General features: G+C 42.1%; 1 protein-coding gene across 6 annotated transcripts in view; it reads left to right on the top strand.

Moving 5' to 3' along the window:
- DGKD (diacylglycerol kinase delta) overlaps positions 1-25,206 on the top strand; it is a 136,984-nt gene that overhangs the window by 66,740 nt on the left and 45,038 nt on the right. For 5 of the 6 annotated variants that reach the window (XM_053310578.1, XM_053310584.1, XM_053310583.1 and 2 more), the window contains 6 exons: positions 8,946-9,050; positions 12,394-12,526; positions 13,439-13,545; positions 18,267-18,392; positions 22,691-22,793; positions 23,659-23,821. In XM_053310578.1, the coding sequence (XP_053166553.1) occupies positions 8,946-9,050; positions 12,394-12,526; positions 13,439-13,545; positions 18,267-18,392; positions 22,691-22,793; positions 23,659-23,821 (737 nt within the window). Of the gene's footprint in view, positions 1-1,464; positions 1,485-8,945; positions 9,051-12,393; positions 12,527-13,438; positions 13,546-18,266; positions 18,393-22,690; positions 22,794-23,658; positions 23,822-25,206 lie in introns of those variants that run through there. The other variant, XM_053310580.1, reaches the window with a different exon arrangement.

Here is a 25,206-nt window from a genome sequence, read left to right as displayed (position 1 = left end):
TGGCTAGGAGAGACAGGACTGGCCGGGAGAGGCGGTCCTAAAGGTAAACTGGCGCTAAGCCCTGAAGGGTTTTAAAGGTGAGAACCAGCACTTTGAGTTGAACCTGGAATCAAATAGGTAACCAGTGCAGCAACCGCAGAAGAGGTGTAACACTATCATATCTTCTGGCACTCATAAGCAGGCGGACTGCCGCATTCTGGGCCAACTGAAGCTTCTGGGTCGTCTCCAAAGGCAACCTCAGATAGAGTGCATTACAGTAATCCAAATGAGAGATGACGAGGGCATGAGTTACTGTTCCCAGGGCCTGCTGGTTGAGATAGGGCCGCAACTGGCAGGCGAGCCGAAGCTGGGCAAAGGCACCTCTTGCTACAGCCTCCACCTGCTGCTTGAGCAGGAGCCGCGAGTCCAAGAGGACCCCCAAGTCACGGACCACCTCCTTCAGATTGACCTAGAAGACCTTCAAGGTCCCTTCCAACTCTATGATTCTGTGTTCCCAAGCACTTTAAAAAATGTTTAAGTACTTTTAAGCTGCTGCTGTTTAAAAGGCTATATGTGCACACCAGCTTTGAAATACTTTAGTAATACAATTTGTCAAACTCATTTAAACGATATATTGTCAAGAATGCTTGCCTTGTATACAAGATGAAACTAACAAAGTTACTTGCACTGTATTCAAGACAATTGTTTTGCAAAGCTATGAGCAGGAGTCGGTGATGAGGAAAGGCAGTATTATACATGTATATAATATTATGGTGTCACAATAAAGTCTCCTTGCAAGCATTATGGGCCAAGTATCCAAGGTGAACAGGTAGGGGATATCCTCCCCTGCACATTATGATAATGTACCCTGAGGTGTACATTATGACATTAAAATCTAGGTGCATAATTTGCAGAGAGTGATGATGAGTTTTAGTTGAAATGGGAGAAGATCTCCAAATGATAAATTAGGCATTTAAAAATGTACATGTGATTTCAGCCATAGCAATGGATTCCTAAATCTCACTAAGATTGATGGGGGTTTTGTTCAGGGCTGCTTTTTATTTTATTAAAATAAACAGCTTTCCTTTATTTCTGGCTGTTTTTAAATACTCAAGAGTCTCTTGGGAAACTCAAGGTTGACAAATGGTACATAGGGCTGTGTTCAGGCAGGATGTGAGTAAAGAGGAAACGGCTATAGTTATCAGTCCCTATCACACTTCAGTGTTGGCTGCTTTCAGAAGTATGCTGCATCAAGATTTCTATATTTAGCAGATTCATTTAGGCCACTTCTATTTCTTGGCATGTGTCTGCGTATTTTAAGCTAATCTAAAAACCAACCAGAGTATTCTTAAGTTATTTTTCTGTCTCTTGTGGTCCTGCCACATCAACTCTGATTAAAGGACATTTATTTCATTCTGTGTTGGGCGGGCCAAAGCCATTGCTTCATTTCTGAGAGCTTTGAGGTCAGCTGGGAAATGATGGGAAAGAACTGGAGACAGCAGTGGGTAAGAATTCCTTTTGTTACAAATAACATGAAGTAATTAACATGAAACTTCTGTCCCATAGGGGAAATGGGTGAAGGAAAGGGGGATTGCTAGAATATTAATAAATAGAGAGAGACTGGAAGATAGGGCTTCATTTAATATTTTGGAATTTTTTTAAAAAAATGTATTAATGGGCTGACAGTCCAGTGTGCATGCTTGCTGCTGCTTATTAGTGAACATCCAGTTTGCTCTTAGCTATTTCTCATTTTTGCTGGTTGCTCTCCAGCTATCTGACTCTTAAATTATGCTGCTGCTGTTATTATTATTTATATATTTGCTTTTTAACAATGATAAAGAAGTTCTTAAAGCAAAAAATGAGAAGATGATTTCCTGTCCCAAAGCGGGTCACAGTTTGAAAACCCCCCACCAGCAATAGCCACTGGAGGCATACTGTGCTGGGTTGCATAGGGACAGTTGTTCTCCTCCTTCTAAATATAAAGGAGTCAGTCACCACTTTAAATGGTGCCTCTTTGTCCTGCCAAGAACAGTATGCAACACCTTAGTACTAAGAAATAATAGCCTGCTGACGAAGTGTGAAAATCAGGAAACACACATATAGATTGATCCACCTTTGAAGCAGATTGATAGTGTCTAGAAAGTGCCAGTCACATTGTCGTGCAGACCTTGCATCATCTAGAGTCAGGGGTAGATAACCTTGACTCTCTAGTTGTTTTTGAACTACAACTCCCATCATCACCAGCCGCAATAAATTCTGAGAGACAGGACTTTACCTAAGGCAGGGTCAGGTACTCCACTCTTCAACCACAGATTGTGTTGTGATGGGCCACTGACCCTTCCTGCCTCAGAAGACTCCCTGCCTTAAATACAGCTCTCAGGGCATGCCTAGTTCCATTGTCATGGGGCTTTCTACCTTTGTGAGGGCCTGGGGCAAAGAGAAGCTTGGATGCTTCTGTATGTGCGTGCATCCAGTGCCAGCCTACACAAGCACAGTTTGAAATGGGTGATCAAGGAGGAGGAGGACAGGCAGAATTCTTGGCTAACTTGGGCTTCTGGTGGTGATGGTAGTAATGGCAGCAGTTAGGCTGGCTTGTTGGTAAACTTGCACCATAAAGAGTAGGGTCTAATTCCTCCATCTTTGTCTGGGCTGGCTTGGACTGCAGTGCCTGTGGTTGGAGTGCTGGAAAGTGACAACAGTAGAATAGGCAGCCAGTGGAGGATTAGCTCTTTGTTGTCATGGTGGAAGTCACCTTGAGTGGCGCAGCGGGGAAATGCTTTACTAACAAGCAGAAGGTTGCCGGTTAGAATCCCCACTGGTACTCTATCAGGCAGCAGCAATATAGGAAGATGCTGAAAGGCATCATCTCATACTGCGCGGGAGGAGGCAATGCTAAACCCCTCCTGTATTCTACCAAAGAAAAACCACAGGGCTCTGTGGGTGCCAGGAGTCGAAATTGACTTGACGGCACACTTTACCTTTACCTAGTCAAGGTGGAGAAGCAGATTGCCTTGGTGGCTTGGCTGCTGCACAGTGGCAAAGGAGGAGCATGGTGCGCCTGACAGAGTCCTTCCATTCTCTAGTATTCATGGGTGTGGGGGCAGCGAGGGCAGAGTATATCAATGTCTCCTGTGCCCCTGGATGTGGGTATCATTCTTCCTCTCTCTCATGCTCTGTTTGGCTTGTGTGTGTGTATATGAATGGGATGAAGTCTCTGTTTATATTGTTTACTTTTATTAATTTCGGCATGCCCAGAAGTGCACTCTTTCTTCTTTCTGCCCAGAAGTGCACTCAAGATGACCTACAAATGTGACAGTTCACTAATATAAACTGACAGCCCATTTGCACACACTGCAGAATAAAAACAGATTTCAGTTAGGCCATTTTAAAAGATCTAAACTCTCACCTAAACATAGTTTTCACTGTCCTTCTGAAGACTGGCAGTGAAGAAGCCAGGCATACCTTTCTAGGAAGGCAATTCCATAGCTTGGGACCTTGGGTACTACAGCTAAGAAAGTTCTAAGCCTTGTGGACACCCACTGCACCCCAGGAATGGTGGAGAAGCATGAAAAAGGACCTCTGTAGAGAACCAAAGGTCTCAGGAAGGTTTGTACAGAAAGACCCAGTTCCTGAGATATCTGTTCTGTCATGGTGTGTCTGTGAAGGAGTATGAGAAAGATGGTTTTCTTTAAGTTATAATTGTATAATCATTTTAAAACAAGTTCAAGCTAATTAAATCTTTTTACTATAATAATCCTTTATTATACAATTTCATCCTAATAAAACTGATCATATCAGATGGAAAATTCTAAGCACAACCAGTCTTAAAAGCCATCATTGTCAAGCCAAGCCAATAAAAAACGCTGGATGTGCTTGTAATAGAATATACAAACCAGTTCATTGTTTTCAATACATATTATTTAAGAGACATTTATATCTTCATCTTTTTGCTGAGAACATACGCTAGTAAACTTGAAAGTTTGGATTTGAGTTCCAATATATCTAGAAGATTTCTAAGGCTTTAACCTAGGGTTCCTGTTCTATTAAAGGCTTTTTTTGAAGAACTACATTTTCTGTGGATGAAGATGTGAATGACCTTTTGTGCATATGTATTAAAGCTGATGGGTGAAGTTTGTATATTCTGTTAGAGTTGCTGATGACAACAGGTCAAAACAAATTTGATAACTTTTAATTGAACTAAGCTAATTTTTAAGGTTGAATGAACTTGAGCTCTCTATTCAGCTTGAAATCTATTGTTCCCAAGACCAGTTAGTTATACTTGGGATTTTCCTACTGATTATGGGTTTTATTAGGATTTATTTGCTTGTATGTGGATTATTATGGTACATATTATAAGATTATACAAAACTATGGCCTGTGGCTTCCAGCAGCATCTGGTGGGTCACTGTGCAAAACAGGATGCTGGACTAGATGGGCCTTGGGCCTGATCCAGCAGGGCTGTTCCTATGTCTTTAGGATTAAACTGGATTTATTTAATTAGATAAGGGTTTTTTGTGATTATTAGGTCCAATTTGAGGTTGTATCTGTATTTTGCAGGTGTTTGTATATTTCCTGTATCTGGATGCTATCCGTTGTAAAGGGGGACTTAGGCTGCAATCCTATGCACACATACCTCAGTCCCATAGTAGGCCGTACCTACTAACTACTCAGTGGGCTGTAAAGTAGGGGTGCTTGTGTTTGAAAATTTTATTTGTTCATTGACTGCCTTTAGAACTAATCACAACCTATCTGTAAACATTTCCCATAGTTTCTTCTATATATTTAATTTTGTGACCATATGTATATGTGCAAGTCAGTCTTTAGTATGTCGCTTGGCTCTCTTTCTTGATTTATCTGACTTCTGTTGATTTATTTATTATTTATTATTTATTTATTACGTTTATAAACTGCCCCATCCAGATGCTCTGGGCGGTGTACAACAACTTTTAAAATACATAAACCCCACAATTAAAACAATGCTAAAAACAATATTAAAACAATTCAAAATGATTACAACTATTTAAAACCAATTAAAATACATTTTTTTAAAAAAACAGCACTTTATAAGCCTTGGAAGGCCAGGCCAAATAAATAGGTTTTTAGGGCTCTCTTAAAGGCCGACAGCGAGCCGAAACTGTGGATATCTGCCGGGAGTGCATTCCATAGACCAGGAGCAGCTACAGAAAAGGCCCTGTTCCGAGTTGCCACCAGACATACCGGTGGCAACCAGAGATGGACCTCTCCAGATGACCTCAACAAGCAATGGGGATCATACAGAAGAAGGCACTCTCTCAGGTGACCCAAACCGTTCAGAGCTTTAAAGGTAATAACCAGCACTTTGTATTTCACCCAGAAACATATCGGCAGCCAGTGCAGCTGTTTTAAGACAGGTATAATATGGGGCTGCCACATTTTGAACTAACTGAAGTTTCTGAACTACATACAAAGGCAGCCCCACATAGAGCACATTGCAGTAGTCAAGCCTGGAGGATACCAGCTGATGCACCACTGTTTTGATATTGTATATTTCAAGGAATGGACGCGGCTGTCAAATCAGCCGAAGCTGATAGAAAGCGCTCCTGGCCATAGCCTCCACCTGAGATATCATGGTGAGATCTGGATCCAAGAGCACTCCCAAGCTGCGTACCTGCTCCTTCTGGGGGAGTGCTTCCATCCAGCACAGGAATCTCTAACTCATCCCTTAAATTCCAACCCCCACAATGAGCACCTCCGTCTTGCATGGATTCAGCTTCAATTTGTTATCCCTCATCCAGCCCATTACTGCCTGTAGGCAGGCATTTAGGGAGTGAATGCCATTTCCTGATGATGATGAAGAAGAAGATGATGATAAGGAGAAATAGATTTGAGTGTCATCAGCATATAACAACACCTTGCACCAAATCTCCTTATGACCTCACCCAGCAGTTTCATGTAAATATTAAAAAGCATTGGTGACAAAATGGAGCCCTGAGGGACTCCATATAATAGCTCCCATTTTAAAGAGGAACTGTCACCAAACTCCACCATCTGGAATCTGCCTGAGAGATAGGAGCGGAACCACTGCAAAGCAGTGCCTCCTATCCCCAATTCCCCCAGGTGATCCAGAAGGATACCATGGTCGATGGTATTGAACACCACCGAGACTTTCGCTACTTTCTAGCGAAATGTACTTTCCAAAATTTATCTTCCATATAACTAGTATAGGGACAACTACATTTTTCTTATTTTCTTTACCCGACAAGGAACTTGTGAAATCTGATTAGCTCTATAAGTATGTCTTTGTATAAATTGTGACTCAAGTATATTACAAGGTTCTAATCCAGGGTTGCTCAACTTCGGCCCTTCCACAAATGTTGGCCTACAACTCCCATAATCCCTTGCTATTGGCCACTATGGCTGGGAATTATGGGAGTTATAGTCAGAAAACAACTGGGGAGCCTAAGTTGAGCAGGCCTGTTTCTAACTGGGTCCTCAAGAACCTCTTCCATTGCCATCTTGAGAATAAAGCAAGGACTTAATATCCTATCCTCAATCAAAAAAACTATTTTTGTTCCTTTTAAAGACTTTTTTTTACAATGGTTCTTTGCAACTTGGAAATTATCCTATTGTACATATTAGATTATTCTAATTAAAGGTATTATATTAGTAGCCGTGTGAATGAGATTGCTCTCTTAATTTCATGGTGGTACAACATTACTTATAGCTTGATTTACAGAAAATCATGATGGTGTTTTTTCTTGTTGTTTGCAAGTTTAAATATGTTTTAGTTGAAAGTAAGTTCTTCTCAGTTCAAATTAATTACAAACCCTTTCAAATATCTCCAGGATGGCTGGGAATACTTGTTGGGCAGCAACAGAGAATGACTGTGAATGTTGGTGCAGGTGAACTGAGTGAAAGGTGTCATCTTTTTAACAGATTCTGAAGGCAGCCATGCTTGCTTACATCATAGTGGACAACTTGTGTCACAGATCAGTTTGTGGAGTGTATTGTAAAAGTTGTCAGCTCAGAACTGTAAATCTAGCTAGGCCTTCAGCTTTTCATTACAGCTTGAAACTTGAGATTTGAGTTTTCCACACTTAGACTATACAATGTTGCTATTCAGCATTTGACATCCCCATATTAGAAAGAAAGAACCTTATTTAAATTTTTAACATATTGAAATAAATGTCTGGACAAGATATGAAACTGCCAACTATAAAACCTGGAGAAAAAAGACCAGAAGAAATACACAAGATTTATTTCATGAATGTCTTGGGGTATTTTGGTTTTTGGCATTTACTCAACATTTTGACTGAACAAATTCTTTAATAGGGGCCCACAGGAGTGCTGGGAGGAACTAGTTTCCAGATGCCCACCCATCTCTTTCCAGTATGCCTGCACTCCTTCCCATCTGTGCCCCTGGCTCCTGTTCCTGTAGAAGAGCCCATCCCACCTGCCCAATTCCAGTGCTGGAAATGTGAGGAATTGCATGGAGATGACTGTGCCACCTCCACGTGGCACCAGGGGGGTGGCCCTGCAAATTCATCAGCATCGACTGCTCCAGTATACAGCCATAATTTTTAATTCTGTCTCGTTATATGAAAACAAAACGTTACTAGGTAGCATTATTGACATGTAAATTTTGAACAAATCAAAGAAGATGCTACTTTACCTGATGGTGTTATGGCATAAAAAAATGCTTCAGGTATCATCAGCCACATTCACAGAAGCTAAAAAGCAGGAAATGTAATAATGGATCCTAAATATTACTGGAGAATACATGAGAGAGTGGCACAAGGTTATAATCAACATTGCGACTGTAGGTTGTTCCATAGAATGACTTAGAGTTGTGTGATTTGGACATAATTGGCTGATATCCTAAATGAGATAGTATGTGCATACAGAGGAACTGTGGGGCTGTGATTGGGACCCATGCGCAGCTACCCCAGACCAAGTATGTGTGTACTGTTGCATAAGTAGGCAGAACTTTCCAGCTCTGTCCATGCTCTGGAAGCAACCTGGAAGAGAGGAAACATGTTGCGAGGGTTGGTGATTTATTTCCTCTCTTCCAGATAACTTCCAGAGCATGTACAGAACCTAGAGGTTTCTGCTGCTTGCACAGCAGCATGTGTGTAGAAGACTGTAATCCCTCCTTATATGTACCCTTCTTTAGTTAGGATGTCAACCCCTGTCAATAACATGTGGGATACTGCTTTCAAAGCAACAAGGAAGATTTGTAACTCTTCTGCTTCAATAAGGTGTAATACACACAGATAATGGCCCCAGTCTAGCATAGCTAGTGGCTCTAAATAGAGATGTGCACTTGCATCTCCATCAATATATACACCGAGCCAATTCAGAGAGATCCAATTGAGCACTGTAATATACATGAGGAACTTTCTCCTAATATTTAAAAGTGCTTCTGCATGGAGTAAATGGAGGACCTGAATGCATCTTGTGCATCTAATCTCAATAAACCACATGGCACTAGTACACAGCTTGTGCTGCTCCCATCCTCTCTCTAGTCACAGAGAGTTGTGGTCTCTGTGTATGTCTGATATACAGTAGTTCATACAGAGCAATATTGGCATGAACAACTCTGCACACACAGAGTTTTAGGAGGATGTGGATTCCCCTTCTTCAGAACAGCAGGATGTATATCCCCCCGCCCCACACCCCGTGAAAAGAAGTCTACAGTTTGTGTAGAGGAGAGATTGTGTAGAGGAGAGATTGTACCTCAGGTGTTTGACTGGCTTGTGTAGCAATAAGGGAGAAAAACAGGTTTTTATTTTTGTCTCTTGGAAAGGTCCTAAGTTCTCCTTCCTTTCACATGAGAATGCTATTGCCAGAACTAAGCATCTTATGAAGTACTTTGATGCTGTAGAAACTTATCACAACAAGGCAGACATGTCTAGGATGTTAGAATACTCTCCGCTGTTTTCCTCTTCTAATATCTGAGACTTCTACATAGTTCTCTTACTTTACAGATTATTACTCCATGTCGGAAGCTTATCTTGTGTGCTGATAACAGAAAAGAAATGGAAGACTGGATTGCAGCACTGAAAACTGTACAGAATCGTGAACATTTTGAGGTAAGGTTAAAAAATTCTGCCAATCCCCATCCCCCCACCCACCCCGCAACACCACCACCACTCAATACATGTCCTGCCTGCAATTTATATATGTTGCTTATTTCAGTAACTGTGATTCAATCAGTGTTCTGTGAAGTCAGCAGGCATAAAAATGTGCCTAAAAGGTCCAAATTGAAAGTGATTTGTTCTGTAGAGCAAAAGCCTTCTAACCTTGTCATCATGAGTCATTCAAAAGAGGGAAGGAGACTAAATGAAGTATTTATGCTTGATTTTGCAAGACTACAAACAAAGTAGAAGAGCTGTGAATAGTATAGTCACAGTAAGGAGTTAGTTTCAGAAGTACTAATTTTATTTTGAAAATCGCCTCTAATGGGTAGGAGATTGTAATGTCTGTTAGTTCATGGACTCATCTCAGTTGGCTAATTCACCAAAACAGAAATATAGTGCATACTACTTTTATTGTCTTTCCTGAGCTAGGGCCTTTAGACTCTGTTTCCCACTGTCACTGGGGTCTGAGTGAAGTAAGTTAATACTTTTTCTTATGACAGTGTAGTTGTAGCATATGTTTTATACTGCTGCCTGTTAGAAACTATTGGTAACAGTTGCAGATAACTGCGGGAAATGTTTAGATGGTTTTTGTTAATCAGTTGCTGCTTTTCTGTAGCTCTGAGAATCTTATTTCTTTTTTATAAAAAAATTAATGTTTTTTGAAATTTTGTATTTTACAAACATATTTCCTAGTCCCTGTCCCCCCCACCTTGCCCCTGCGCCCAACCTCCCTTCCTGAGTCAGCGCCGGTTGGGAGGAGATGAGAAAAGAAAGGAGAGATAGAGGGAAAGAGAGCGAGGGAGAAGGAGAGCAGAATGGGAGGGAGAGAAGAGGAGAAGGGAGACTCATGCACCAGTAGATGTGGGAAGATCAGAGGGGTTTTTATTCTAAGAATACTTCAAGGAAGTTGTCCCAGATTTCTGACTATTTATCCGATTTATTTACTTTTATGAGTAAAAATTTTCATGTGCCATTTTCCATGTGCTGCTAACTCAAGCAGGTCATGCACCCAATTCTCACAGAATCTGTTATTTCAATGCAAAGAATCAACACACAGCTGAAGACAGTGGGCATCATGACGCAGCACCATTGAAATCAATAAAACAAAAATCTCATTTATTTCATAAGAACAGCCCGGCTAGATCAAGCCCAAGGCCCATCTAGTCCAGCATCCTGATTCATAGAGTGGCCCACCAGATGCCACCAGAAGCCACAGGCAGAAGCTGAGGGCATGCCCTCTCTCCTACTGTTACTCCCCTGCAACTGGTACTCAGAGGCATCCTGCCTTTGAGGCTAGAGGTGGCCCACAGCCCTCCGACTAGTAGGCGTTGATAGACCTCTCCTCCATGAAGTTATCCAAACCCCTCTTAAAGCCATCCAGGTTGTTCGCTGTCACCACATCTTGTGGCAGAAAATTGCACAAGTGGATTATGTGGTGTGTGAAAAAGTACTTCTGTTTGTTGGTCCTAGATTTCCCGGCAATCAGTTTCATGGGATGACCCCTGGTTCTAGTGTTATGGGAGAGGGAGAAGAATTTCTCTCTATCCACTTTCTCCACACCATGCATGATTTTATAGACCTCTATCATGTCTCCTTGCAGTTGTCTTTTTTCTAAACTAAAAAGCCCCAGGTGTTGTAGTCTTGCCTCATAAGAAAGGTGCTCTAGGCCCCTGATCATCTTGGTTGCCCTCTTCTTCACCTTTTCCAGTTCTACAATGTCCTTTTTGAGATGTGGTGACCAGAATTGTATGCAATACTACAAGTGTGGTTGCACCATAGTTTTGTATAAGGGCATTATAATATTAGCCGTTTTATTTTCAATCCCCTTCCTAATGAACCCTAGCATGGAATTGGCCTTTTTCACAGCTGCCGTACATTGAGTCGACACTTTCAACGAGCTGTCCACCACGACCCCAAGATTCCTCTCCTGGTCAGTCACCGACAGCTCAGATCCCATCAGCGCATACTTGAAGTTGGGGTTTTTCGTCCCAATGTGCATCACTTTACCCTTGCCAACATTGAACCGTGTTTGCCACTTTGTCGCCCACTCCCCCAGTTTGGAGAGATCCCTTCGGAGCTCCTCACAATCCATTTTGGATTTTACTACCCAAAAATGTTTGGTGGTATCTGCAAATTTGGCCACGTCGCTTCTTACCCCTGCTTCTAGATCATTTATGAATAAATTAAAAAGCACCAGGCCCAGTACAGATCCCTGGGGGACTCCACTTCTTGTTTCCCTCCACTGTGAAAACTCTCCATTTATACCTATCCTCTGTTTCCTGTCTTTCAACCATTTAGCAATCCACACATGTACTTGTCCCCTTATCCCATGACCGCTAAGTTTCCTCAGGAGTCTTTGATGAGGAACTTAGAGCTTTTTGGAAGTCCAGGTATACTATGTCAAGTGGATCACCTTGATCCACACATTTGTTGACACTCTTAAAGAATTCCAAAAGGTTGGAGAGGCAAGATTTACCTTTGCGGAACCCATGCTGGTTCACTCTCAGCAGGTCCTGTTATTCTGTGTGCTTTACAATTTTATCTTTGAGGATGCTTTCCATCAATTTGCCTGGAATGGACGTTAGGCTAACCGGCCTGTAATTTCCCAGATTGCCCCGGATCCCTTTTTGAAAATTGGTGTTACATTTGCTACTCTCCAGTCCTCTAGTATAGAGCCCGATTTCAGGGATAAGTTATATATTTTAGCAAGGATTTCAATGGGACTCAATGGGAATTTCAATGGGACTCAGTCTGAATGCTGCCTAGTGCTAAGGATGGTTATAGGTGAAATTATGAGTAGTCCTGTTTTGAATCAGGGGTTGGTCTTTTTATCCCTTAAAACTCTGATTAAATGAAAACTTTGCTCTTAGTGAGAAGCCCTTTCAGTTTTGCCATCCCTCTTGCTTACAGCTGGCAAACTTGCTATTTACTAATCTTACCAAATTCAAGCGGATTGTACCCTAGAGCCCTATACAAAAATGCCTATTGAGCATTTCATTTGCATTTCTTACAACCTCAAGACTACATTCCTCTCATTGTCTCTGTACTGTGTAGGCTGGAGCCTACCATTTGACCCCATGCTGCAGTTTTCAGTTTGTTGCCCGTTTCTGTCCCTTCCCCTGCCATTTGTTCTACAACCCAGCATTTTCATTCTTCTTATTCTTCTTCAGTTAGTATGTGCTACAGAGTACACAGGTATAAATCCTGCCTCATAAGAATAACTTTTCTCCTTTATGTTTATGTTAATGTCTCGTAGGAATTTATTAGTTTTTTTTGTTGTGAATTCATTTTTCAGTCTACCCAGTACAGTATGGACCATTTCTCAGGGATGCATAACTGGTACGCCTGTTCACATGCTCGACCAACATACTGCAATGTGTGTCGGGAGGCATTATCTGGGGTCACGTCCCATGGACTCTCCTGTGAAGGTAAAAATATCTTTTATCATTTTCTGATTGGGACTTACAGTTGTTAGGCTTGCAAGAAGGCACCAGTCATACCAAACACCATTAGTCTTTAGTTGACAGCCTTTTGAGATGGGCATAAATATTAACTTGGAATGTCCTGTATCAGACCTTACCATCTGGCAGATGAAACAGTCCAGGTTCCAAAAAATCTTGTTTATAATATGAATTGAGAAATTTTACTTTAAAATACTGGGGTACAGAAACTTGGAAGAGTCTGATTTTACATTTATTTTGCTTCAGAATTCCTGGTAACTTGTGAGTGTTGGGGATTATATAAATGCACAGGTCCTTAGAGGGCTGTAAACAGGGAGTGGGAGATAGAGAAGAGGAGGAAGAGACATTTAATCTAATACCCAGAATGATATTTTGGAGTATTTTAGATATAGGAACTGTCATACAGAGAAAGGATTTCAAGGGAGTTTGATTTTTCTTGCATATAATTCACCACCATCACTACTTGCAGTGATGAACCAATGTGTCTGGTTCAGATAAGCATTAATTTTGGAACATATGTTCCTGAAGATCATAACAGCAATTTGAGAATCATTAGCTTATGCTGAGATCATTGTTTCCTGTAACAGGGATTTCCAGATGTTGTTGACTACAACTCCCATCATCCCAGCTGCAATGAATGGCCTTTGACTGGTGATTATGGGAATTGTAGTCAACAACATCTGGGAATCCATGTTACAGGGAATACTGACTGAGATGTGTTTTGACTGTCCCTAGTGATGTTAAAACCTGAGTGAAACAGTGATTTTAAACATATGGATTTCATTTAGGCTAAATGAGTCTTCCAGCTGAGTTCACATTATATCTACTGAGTTTGTGTCTATTGTGCTAAAGAATACTGATTTTTCCCTCTTTTTCTAGTGTGCAAATTTAAAGCTCACAAGCGGTGTGCTGTCCGGGCAACTAATAACTGCAAATGGACAACGCTAGCATCTATTGGAAAGGATATCATCGAGGATGAGGATGGAGTATGTTCCCAACCACTTATGATGTGGGGAAGAATAACAGGAACTGTAATAGTTTCTTTTGCATATGCCTTTTCTTCTGTGAAGATGCGCTGGAGAATTTAGGAAGGAACATTTGCTCAGGGAAGCACATAATCACCAGTTATGTAGCTCTATATTTCAAAGAAGGCATTGAGCCCAAAGAACTAGAAGCCTTGAGGAGCAGCCTTCTTCACATAATCACTATGGGAGGAAATACCAGGCCCCAAAACATATAAAAATCCTGGAATCATGCTGCCCCCAGCTCCAGTCAGAACTTTGAGGTGGCACTGAACCAGAGGCGTAACTAGGGAAAACGGTGCCCGGGGCAAGCACTGAAATTGCGCCCCCCCCGCCGCGCTCCCCCCACCCGGCCGCCCCCGGAAATATGGAAATGTGTCACAGCCATAGTCAAATGTGGGTTGTGGGCTGCATCCGTGCAAGTATACTGGGACAGGAAAAAGGAAACATGAGGCTACAAGGCTCTTTAGAAATATATATTTTAAATAAATGTCTTGCATACCAACAGCCTAAGTTTGCAGTCCTCATGGCCAGAAAATAAATGCTTTTAAACATAGTAATAGGTTTTGTGTCCCAAAATGGAAAAGACAAGACAGGTATTCTAGTCTTTTCCATCATAGATATTCTAGTCTATTCAAGATTTATGCTTATATTATAATAGAGACTTAAATTATAATAGACATATATTCTAGTCTATCATAGATATTCTATGTTTATTAATTCTATAATAATGTCTATTTGTAGCACACTTTACGTTGGTTGTATTCCTGGGAAACTCAATGGCCACATTCAGCCACCATTATTTGAGCCATGATCTCCTCCTCTTTATGCTTCCCTCTCATACACAGTCTTAATAAATAACCTCCTGGTTCAATTAAATCACAATTTGCCTATGCACCTGAACAGCAGAACTGAGGTTTGGGCCCTTCATATACCAGAATTGCAAACCACACTGTGTGATTCTAGTTTGGAGGGCTTACTCAGCAGTTTATTGGATGAAGCTGTGAATGTGAATGCATCCAATTGGATTGAATGTAAGGGCAAGTTATGGTTTGATTACGTAGGAAGCTGTCTACAGTGTCAGATATTGGTCCACCTAGCTCACTATTGCCCACACTGACTGGCAGCAGCTCTCCAAGGTTTCAGGCAGGAGTTTCTCCCAGCCCTACCTGGAGGTAGGGATTGAACCTGGGATCTTCTGCATGTTATTTGCAATTACATCTGACTTGCTTGAAATAAATACACATAAATAAATACCCCCCAACATACATCTGACTTGCTTGAAATAAAAACACAGGCAAATCAAAAAGATCATGAATAAGTAGGGGTGAGATTTTTCTTTGTTTTAAAAAAGCCTTCCCAATTTCCTCTTATTTTTAAAACTCTCTCAAAGGAAAATATAAGTTTTTTATGTAAAACAAAATACACATTGAATGAAAAACCGTGATTAACTTTTTAAAAACTATTAAGTATGTAATTAGAAGGATTCCATTACATTAAGATACCAATTTCTTTAAAGCCAGAAATAATACCTACTGAAACTTTAATTATTTAAACAAGGAGAGAAAAAGGCATGTTATCTTCCCTAACAAAGATTAAAATCAATTTAATTGGTTCTCCACTGCCTTGACATGATTCTCACTGTGAGTCAAGCAACCAAAAAGGGAAATTAATATCGCAGCTGTTAATCAAGTGATATTTGTGCACTCTATCTTATTAAAGCTACAGGGGCAGAAAGAAAAACTTCCCATTGCTACTTTTTGGACGAATTTGTTCACACTGTATTAAATGGGATTTCCCCCCCTTCAAAAATATAGATGCTGTACTTATGTTTTGGAGACAGAATATCTACAATATGCACAAGGCACAAATGAACAAGGCTGAAAATGTTGTAGACTGTATGTTGCTAATAAAAATCTGCTATAAAGAATAAACCTAGTATTAATCCAGACAGACTGAACATTATTCAAAAATTATATTAATGAGTTCCAAATTAAATTTGCCACCCCACCCCACCCCATGCTAAGGGATGATCCAGAAGTTGTAATTATTAGCAGAGATGCAAAGATCTTGTGTACTAGTACTACTAGTTTCCTTTTGCAATCCCACCTCTGCAAAAGGAAACTCATGCATGCAAGCCAGGAGAGCGACTTGTGGCTCCACTTGCATTGCATGAGTTTTCTTTTGCAAAGGTGGGATTGCAAAAGGAAACTCACGCAATGCAAGTGGAGCCACAAGTCGCTCTCCTGGCTTGCATTGCGTGAGTTTCCTTTTGCAATCCCACCGGGACTCACACAATGCAAGCCAGAAACACAATGCAAGCCAGGAACTCACACAATGCAAGCCAGGAACTCACACAATGCAAGCCAGGAGAGCGCCACTGGCTCCACTTGCAGGCAACTACCCTCGGTTTGGTGGGGGGGAGCCTGCTATGCAAAGCACAGAAGAGCTAAAAGGAGGACGTTATGCAAGGGAGTAGGGACATTCTCTCACGCACAACACACACAGGGGAGAGAGAGATTTGAGCAATGAAACTTACTTTGTTAATGCAGAAGCAGAACAGAAGAATAAAATGCAGCCAGAGGGCAGTGTGGTGGGCAAACGGCAGGCAGGCAGAGTCAGAGAACGTCCCCAGCAGCAGCTGCTCTCTCAACTAAACCAAGCTACTCCGCTCCTCCTCGTGCGTGCAGCAAGCAGGGAGGGAGGAACTGAGACAACCAGCATGGTCGGCATGTGTTCTCCGGCAGCCAATGGGAGCTCCCGCCCGCCGGAGATCTCCGTAATGAGAAAAAAAATCACAAAATATTCTTTTTTGCCAAAGGCAGGGGATTAGTGGGGGCACTTTTTGGCACCCCCTGCCAAGTGGCACCTGGGGCACGTGCCCCCCCTGCCCCCCTATTGTTACGCCCCTGCACTGAACTAGAGAAAAGAATTAGGGAGGCACCCAAAAAGGAAAATGTAATAATGGGTGGCTTAAACTATCTTCACACTGAATGTGTAAACATAGATTCAGCTTAAGACAAAGAGACAAGATTTATAGATACGACAAATGATTGTAACTTAGAATACTTAATCTTGGTGCTGACTAGAGGTGAGGTAACACTTGGCTTACACCTAAGTCATGTTCGGGATCTGGTGCAAAGTATATTCAATCACTCGAGAGCAGAGACCACAGTGCTATCATGTTCAGCATATAAATGAGTGGAAGGTTGCCCAGAAAGTCCAGCATGGTCATATTTAATGGCAAAACAGGAAATGTGAGTTGTGGGGGGAGGGGCGGATGGGGTTTAGTTGAAAGGAGAATCAGGAGTGTGAAATTTGTTTTGAATGCTTAGAGATTATTAATTTGGTGGTTTTAATTAACCTCCAAGAATGCTGAAGAGATCTGTAGAGATAAAATGCTTGGTACAGATTAGGAAAGTCCTTTAAGAACATCACAAGCAGGAAACCATCCAGATGGACAATTAAACAACAAAGACATAAAAGGATTACTGAAGGATAGGATGGGAGATTACAGAAAAGCTAAATAAGTTCTTTTATTAGTTAGTTCGTTCATTCGTTAGGACATTTATATACCGCCCTATACAAATAGTCCCTGGGCAGTTCACAATATAAAAACCATTAAAACATTAACATAATTAAATAGTCTTCAAATATCCTTCTTCATTGCAGAAGATGGTGGATAGGTACCCAAACTATTTATTTCAGGAAGGGCATCTGAAGAATTAAGTCAAACTAAATATTAATAGTTGACTGGGTTTGGATTACATGCTCTCAAGAGTTCTTAAGGAACTCCAGTGTAAAATTGTAGATTTTATTACAAAAATATGCAAATTGTAACTAAAATTGTTTTCTTTACCAGAGGTTTAGAATAACACTAATTTTTGAAGATATCCAGGGTGTCAGGAGATTACAGGCCCAGATAAATTAAGAACATCATAAAAACCCTGATGTCAGCGGTCCTTCTACTCCAGCATCCTGTATCCAATATTGGCAGGCCAGATATTCCTAGGAGGTTTGCAAGAAGAGCATGAAATCAGCAATCCTTCTCAGTGGCGTTCCGCTCTACAACTGCCTCTACAACTAGAGGTTCCATTAACTATGCTCAGTTTCGGCTTAAGTGCTGGTGCCACTACCAGCCACGCCCCTTATGCTGGCCACATCTCCTGATGCAAATGCCCATGTCAAGGGGCTGGGTCAGCCAGGCCAGCTCCACCCCATTTCCCCCTTCTCTCACCACTCACTGGTTGTGAGTGCAGGTAGAGGCAGTGTGCCAGGAAAGCAACAGGCAACAAGGAAGGAATACTGGTCTTGTGGTAGCAAGCATGAATTGTCCCCTTTGCTAAGCAGGGTCCTAGTCTGCATTTGAATGGGGGACTACATGTGTGAGCACTGTAGGAAGGGAAGCAGTGGAATCATTACCTGAGAGTCTACATTGGGACTGGTGCTACTTACATAAATTATCTGGCTAGATGTAAGCCAATGACTGGAGCAGCCAGTCTCATAACTGTAACATTTAAATAAGAGAGAGAGTGTATCTGTCTGTCTGTCTGTCTGTCTGACTCTCGGGTACCTGAGCTGAGGGTGTGCAACAGAAGGGGTACATTTGTTAAAAAGGGTTAACAATTTTTGCTAATCACATCTACTGTATTCATATTTACTAAGGTTCTTTGCTTGGTTTGCAGATTTCAATGCCACACCAGTGGCTTGAAGGAAATCTTCCTGTGAGTGCCAAATGTACAGTGTGCGACAAAACATGTGGCAGTGTCCTGCGCTTGCAAGACTGGCGCTGTCTCTGGTGCAAAGCCATGGTGAGTTGAACAATCACGCTGCTCCACTGTGCAATTTATCTTTTATGATGTGCTGTACATGAGTATTGTGATAATTTTACTTGTTTATTGAGAATGTTTCAGATCCAAAATGAATTTAGTTTTCTCCTTCAAATAAAATATCTAGATAGTCTGTTTTTAATGAAGTATTTTTAAAATTTTGTAAGTTTATTTTACCAATTATAATCTTCAAAGTGGTCATGAGAAAATGGACAGTAAAATGTTCAGCCATCTATAATAGAATCTAATTTGTACAGTCACACACCATTATTAATCGTGATAGGTGGAATTCTAAAGCACAAATTGTTAGTTCACTTGCATCTTTGTTAGCCTTCCCTCACAATGCCACTGAACTACTACTACAGTCACACACACAGTGCCTGTGCCTAGCAGTATTCAGAACCTTTTAGGGCTCAGCGCCAAATGAGCGTGGCCCGCAACTTTTCACTTGGTGGTTCTTCAGTTGCTGCAGCAAAATGTTATCTTGGTGATCTTTGAGGTGATCCATGTTCATTCACAAAATGGGTTCTGCGCCTGTGCAGTAACCACCATGGAAGAATTCTAAGCTCCTTGAGGTGCTTTTCGACTTTGACAAATCGTGCGCATAGTGTGACCATTATTTTTGGCGGGAGAGCACTTTTCTCCTCAGTTCCTTCTCAACGGCTTGCATTGTGAAGGATTCACTCAATTTCATCACGGTTCCTGTGATAGAAAAATATTTCTCTTGATTCTTTTATTTTGACTACGGACAGTTTTACGGTTTATTCTCTGGATTTCGTTTCTACTTTGTTCTTATCGGTTATTTCCTGGTTTCGGCCACAGTCTACTTTCTGATTTCTCCTTCGACTTGCCCCTTTTTGTTGGTCTAACGGATATTAAAAAACTTTTTTTTAGAAGTGTGCTTCTTATAGGTGTACTCTGCCTTCCTCTGACAGGCATGATGAGAGCTTGACCTGTCTAGGAGAGTGACACAGTCCTGCAAGATTTGTTTAGCTTTTTCAAAACAAACTCAAAAAAGCAGAAAACTCGATCTTCAAGCAGCACTCTACAAAATTGCTCTCCAACCCCGATGCTGAAATCACCGCTCCCATTGATGTCGACTGACAGTCGATCCTCAGGATCGAGGGGTGACTTTGGGGGATACCAATGCCCCTGTATCTCAAGCTCCTAACAGAGAACAAGGAGACTTGACCTTTTAAAAACTGGAAATGGTGGATAAGGATGGTCAACGTCAACACCATAGCAACTCAAGCATCAGTGGTTGGACTTACCGGGCTCATTGAGTTCCAAACATCGCTGCCTGTTGACATCGACATCTAAACCATCAACCTCGTCATCAACATTGACCATGTCAAAACAGACGTCGACACCGGAGCTATCTCCATATACTCCCTCACCTTCAACCATGTAAGGAGAACACAGAAGCATTCAACCCTTGACATCAGGCGCACCGCCAGTGTCAACACCAACATTGATAGCAAGTTCTACACCAGTGCTAACACTGATAACACCCACATCTCTTCTGACACAATGATTGACTTGGACGTTGGCATCTGTTGGCCCAAGTTTTATTGTGACCACAGTACCAATATCAATGACACCAACATCAAGGAAGCAGGACACTCCTTACGAGTGCACCACAAGCCATGTCACCTATCATAAATGACTTTTCTCTGGGCTTTTCTCCAGCTCAGTCTGTATATTCAGCTTCTAGTAAAGGGGGAGCAGCTTTCATCAAGAGAGGTTTCGCTGATAGCTCAAGAGAAGACAACTTCCAGAAACCTGGAGTCTTTAATGGGCTCCATTGCTAGTACTCTGTCCTGCTCTACCTTCAAAGGTTTTCCCCTGCATGGACTGGATGGGGATGAGGATTCAGAATCTGTACCAGTTCCAAAGACTCCATCGGTGTCACCCGTGAAGGTGACCCCTCGATGCTTTCCCTCTTGCCCCTAGAGAGAGAGATATCACCACTCTTTTCCACACTGTGTATCCATGACACGACCAATGAGCTACTGGAGTTCTCAAGGCTACATAAGAGGTCTCAGACATTAAAGAGACCTTTATTACTTGCCATCACCTACTTTGCCATATGATTTTGATGTGTACAGACTATGGAAATCTATGCAACTTGGATCCCTATGCAAGGTGATCTGGAGAAAGGCCCTGTAAAGGAGCATGGGCTCACACCTACACCTGTGGCTGAATTCCTTTCAAGAGACCAAGGGCCTGTGCAACATGAGTGGGAAGTGAATCTGGAAGTCCTTTGGAATGTCTTCCAAAGGGGGAACCCCACTAATGGACCTGTTTGCAACTTCGGAAAACAGGAAGTGCAAACTTTATTGTGCCAGGGCAGGCATAGGGAAGGACTCCATGGGAGATGCCTTCCAGAAGCCCTGGATGAAACACCGATACTACCTGTTTCCTCCTTTTCCTCTCTCTCCAAGATCATGAGCAAAATGTTGCAGGAAGGCACTCAATGTATTCTCACCACATGGTGGCCCAGACAGCCATGGTTTTCCATCCTTCTGTGTCTGTCTCAGGGTCTTCTGTCACAAGGGTCAGGCCACATCTTCCATCCCAACCTACAGGTATTGAACCCAAAGACCTGGAGGCTCATTCCTCCTCTTGAATGAAATTAAAGAGTCAACCGGGGAAAATTATATATGCAAATGTGGAAGAGGGTCACACAACATGCTACCTCCAAGGGCTCTGACCCTTATAATGTGTTCATCCATCAAATCCTCTTATACCTGACAGGTCTAAAACAATCAGGACTTTCAAATCCTTCTATCAAACTTCACATGGCAGCACTTTCTGCAAGGCATCCGGGCTGGGACGGATGTATTGTGTTCTCCCATCCAGACTCTTAAGAGATTCTTTAAAGGAATAAATAACTTGTTTCCACCAGTCCAAGAGCCATTCAAACCAGAGTCCATGATGCAGAGCCCATGTGCGTGCTGGCACCACACAGGGGCAACTGAAAGATGCCCCGCTGGCGCACAGGCATAGCTGGAGTGGAGCTCTGGGATGGTGGCAATGGCGGTGAGAGGAATAGTAGGTATGACCTGCTCTCCTCTGCTCTAAAAGGGGTGTGTAAACTCTCAAATTTAAAGGGAGATGCTGGCAATATGGACAGCCGAATTGTGTTTTGACACATCCCTAATCGTCTATTCCTAGTCTTATCTACACATATTTAGGCACCGTTCAAACTTCTCACCACCTCCTCTCTGAAATCGCTGTCTCTAAAGACCGCTTTCTTGGTTGCCATTGCATCGGCAAGGAAAGTCAGCAAACTGACAACTCTTCAGGTTGACTTCCCTCATACCAGATTCCATCCAGACAGGGTTATTCTAAGGACAGATCCATCCTTCCAGCCAAAAATAGTATTGGATTTCCATCTGAACCAGGACATAAGAACAACCATGCTGGATCAGGTCCAAGACCCATCTAGTCCAGCATCCTGTTTTTCATAATGGCCCACCAGATGCCTCTGGGAAGCCCACAGGCAAGAGCTGAGGACATGCCCTCTGTCCTGATGTTACTCCCCTGCATCTGGTATTTAGAGGCTGGAGGTGAGCTACAGCCTTCAGACTAGTAGCCACTGATAGACCTGACCTCCATGAATTTATTTAAATCCCTCTTAAAGCCATCCAGGCTGTTGGCTGTCACCACAACTTGTAGCATTGTGTTACTAACTTTCTTCCTGAACTCTTTGACTCCTCTGGAGAAATGCATGCACTCCTTGGACGTCAGGAGGTCTCTCCTATACCATCTGGACAGAACAGAACCATTCAGAAAGACCGTTCAGAAAGACCATCTTGAGGTCATGTAAGGACATTACTGCCTCAAGGTTATTTTAATAAGAGGCAGTTTAAAGATAAATAAAAATAAAATGTACAAAAAAGTTCAACAAACTAAACTGCTATCTTGTTTGTTAGCAGGTATTTACAAGTCTGGGTCCTCAATACAGGTTAAAAATAATTATATCAATCCCAGTTATAGCAAACTCAAAAATTTAAAAAAATGAGTTTAATTGTTTTAATTCTTGTTTACTTGTATGAAGGTTATATTGACAAAAGAATGAAATTAGGGTTTTGGCAAAAAGTGTGGTTAAAACAATGCACTAATAGAGATAAAAATTGATTTTTAAAAATTCTGGAATGTTTGAAATTAAGTAATGAAAGTAGTACTTAAAGTATTTGCATAGAATAGTTACCATTGGTTGCTCTGCTATGGCTTAGAAATAGAAAGTGTATCTTGATGTTATTTTATCATTTCAGGTACACACCTCATGCAGAGAATTGTTACCAACAAAGTGCCCCCTTGGCCTTTGTAAAGTATCTGTCATTCCTCCCACTGCTCTCAACAGCATTGATTCAGATGGTAAGTATCCACTACCTTGCTGAAGCAAAGTAGGTCTAGATCTAGTCACCACCTGGGAACCCCATGTAACCGCTTTAAGTTCTGTGATGTAAGAAAGACAGGATAGTAATGTAATAACTGGAGAGTAACTGGCCCTATCCACCTCCAGCACAGTACCTCCAGTGACTGTTGCTGGTGTCTATCTTGTTTCTTTTTAGATTGTGAGCCTTTTGGGGACAGGGAGCCATCTTATCTCTCTCTCTCTCTCTCTCTCTCTCTCTCTCTCTCTCTCTCTCTCTCTCTCTCTAATTCTCCTGGGTGTGCCTTAGAATGTGCGTCCCAGCACCCAGCTGATTGGCTGGGCGGCGGACAGGCCTGATTGGCTGAGGCACACCCAGGAGGATTGGTTGCCGGGGCAGAGGCAGCGGCGGGCCCAGCCGCAAAGGCAAGGCCCGGTGGGGGAGTGGGGATGGCAGAAGTGGCGGTGGGGAGGAGAGGCGGTTGGGCCTGGAAGTGGACACTGGGGCAGAAGGTGGGGGGGAAGAGGTAACTGGCGGCCCCAAAGAGCTCACAGATGCTCTGTGCAGGGTTGGCTAGTTTATTATTTCTCTGTGTAAGCTGCCCTGGGCCATTTTGGAAGGGCAGTACAGAAATCGACTAAATAAATTAAGTAATGCTTCTTAGTGTTGCCTTCATAATTTGCTTTTCTGTACTGTTTGTCACATTGTTTGATTTACTTATCTTTTAGCATGGCTCAAGGTGGTAGTATATGGAAACATTGCATGCTTGCTGAGTGCTACTGCTATGTTGTAGATGGTTATACATTCAGTGGTAATATAGCTTAATCATAGCTTAATCATCCTCTAATTTTACTTTTTCTGCTCAGGTTTTTGGAAGGCCACTTGCCCCCCATCTTGCACAAGCCCTTTGCTGGTCTTTGTCAATTCCAAAAGTGGAGACAACCAGGGTGTAAAGTTCCTACGAAGATTTAAACAGCTGCTGAATCCTGCACAGGTCTTTGATCTCATGAATGGAGGCCCTCACCTCGGGTAAGAGATGTTTTCTTGATGTATATTGATTTTTGTGTATTATAAATAGAAACAAAATCTCTTAAATTATCCTGTTGCTCAAGATGGTCAATTCTTGCTCAATATATAGGCAACAGAATCAGCATATTTTTGTGGTGGACTTTTTCTTCTGCCTTTCTCTCTGTTCTAATTTGGTAACAGAGTGGCACTGCCAGACATAAGAGGACAGAGGATGTGTGTTTGTATGACTTAGTGGCAATATCAAATCTGTTGTCTGAATGGAAAAGCAAGGAATGGGGGCGTAACCTAGTTCCCACTGGATACTCGAACTGTTTGTGTGAGATAGGTATAATCTCTGATATATACACTGTAATCTGTGGCAAATGTTCTCTAAACTTTGTGGGATGTTTGTAAGGTGTGTGTCTTTATATTCACATTGTTTGACTTCTGTGTATCCTTACTTCCTCACTGCTTTCAGAAGAAGTTATTGCTGCTATACTGAGTAATGTGATGTGTGAGGATATTTCATTTTATTTTATAAGTCAGTGTGGAGCCTACTAGTAGGATATGTGGAGCTTCGGCAGCTGGATCAAATCAACCTTCACCAAACCAACATTCATTTGGGTTGAATTGGTCCATTCAGTTTCACCTTGATTAGTTGAAGCTTAGTAGGGCAGGATCGGGAGAAGCTTTCATTTATTTTTCGCTCCCAGAGATGAGAGCAGTGGCTGCTGTGGTGCAGCTTTACTTTCAAAAATACTTCTGGAACACTTTCTTTCTTTCCTGGAGACCTGGGAAAGCTGTAGGGTATGTTGAGAAATGTATTTTTTCAAAGGCTGCTGCCAAAGCAGCCATTGTTCCCTTGGCCCTGGGACCAGTTTGAAAGTCTGTCCTGATATGATAAGTTTGATAAGTCTGACCAGTTTGATAAGTCTGTCCTGTCCTACTTTTGACCAGTAGGTACTAAACAGGGGTTCGTGCTGAGGGTAGCAGGTCAGAGTTTTGGCCCATTTTGAACTGACTCCTTCAAATTGGGCCACAGGCTGCCTTCCCAAACCATCATATCAGGGACTTTCCAAAGAACTGAGGCAGCCTCTGAATCAAATCAGTGATGATTTGCACAGCTCTAACTACTAAGTTTATGGACTCAGTAGCATGTCGTCAACAGCATGCTAGCCCCGACGCCATTTACATGCCAACGCTGTGCAAGGGATTCCGGGGATGCATCCCATCCCATTGCTGTGGTGCGGCATTTTAGAGGGGTAAGTGGCACAAGCTGCTGTTTGCACAGAAGTCTTTCCGTAGCAATAGCTCTGTGGTGGGCTGGCAGAGGCTTGGAGGACAGACAGGTAGGACCTGCCTGTCTCCTCTTAAGGGAACCCCTTGCCACCCTTGGATGTGCACCG

Source organism: Hemicordylus capensis, chromosome 3 (genome assembly GCF_027244095.1).
Source record: "Hemicordylus capensis ecotype Gifberg chromosome 3, rHemCap1.1.pri, whole genome shotgun sequence".
Classification (NCBI taxonomy): Eukaryota; Metazoa; Chordata; class Lepidosauria; order Squamata; family Cordylidae; genus Hemicordylus; species Hemicordylus capensis.
Note: the sequence above shows the minus strand (reverse complement) of the source record. Positions and strands in the feature narration are given on the sequence as shown.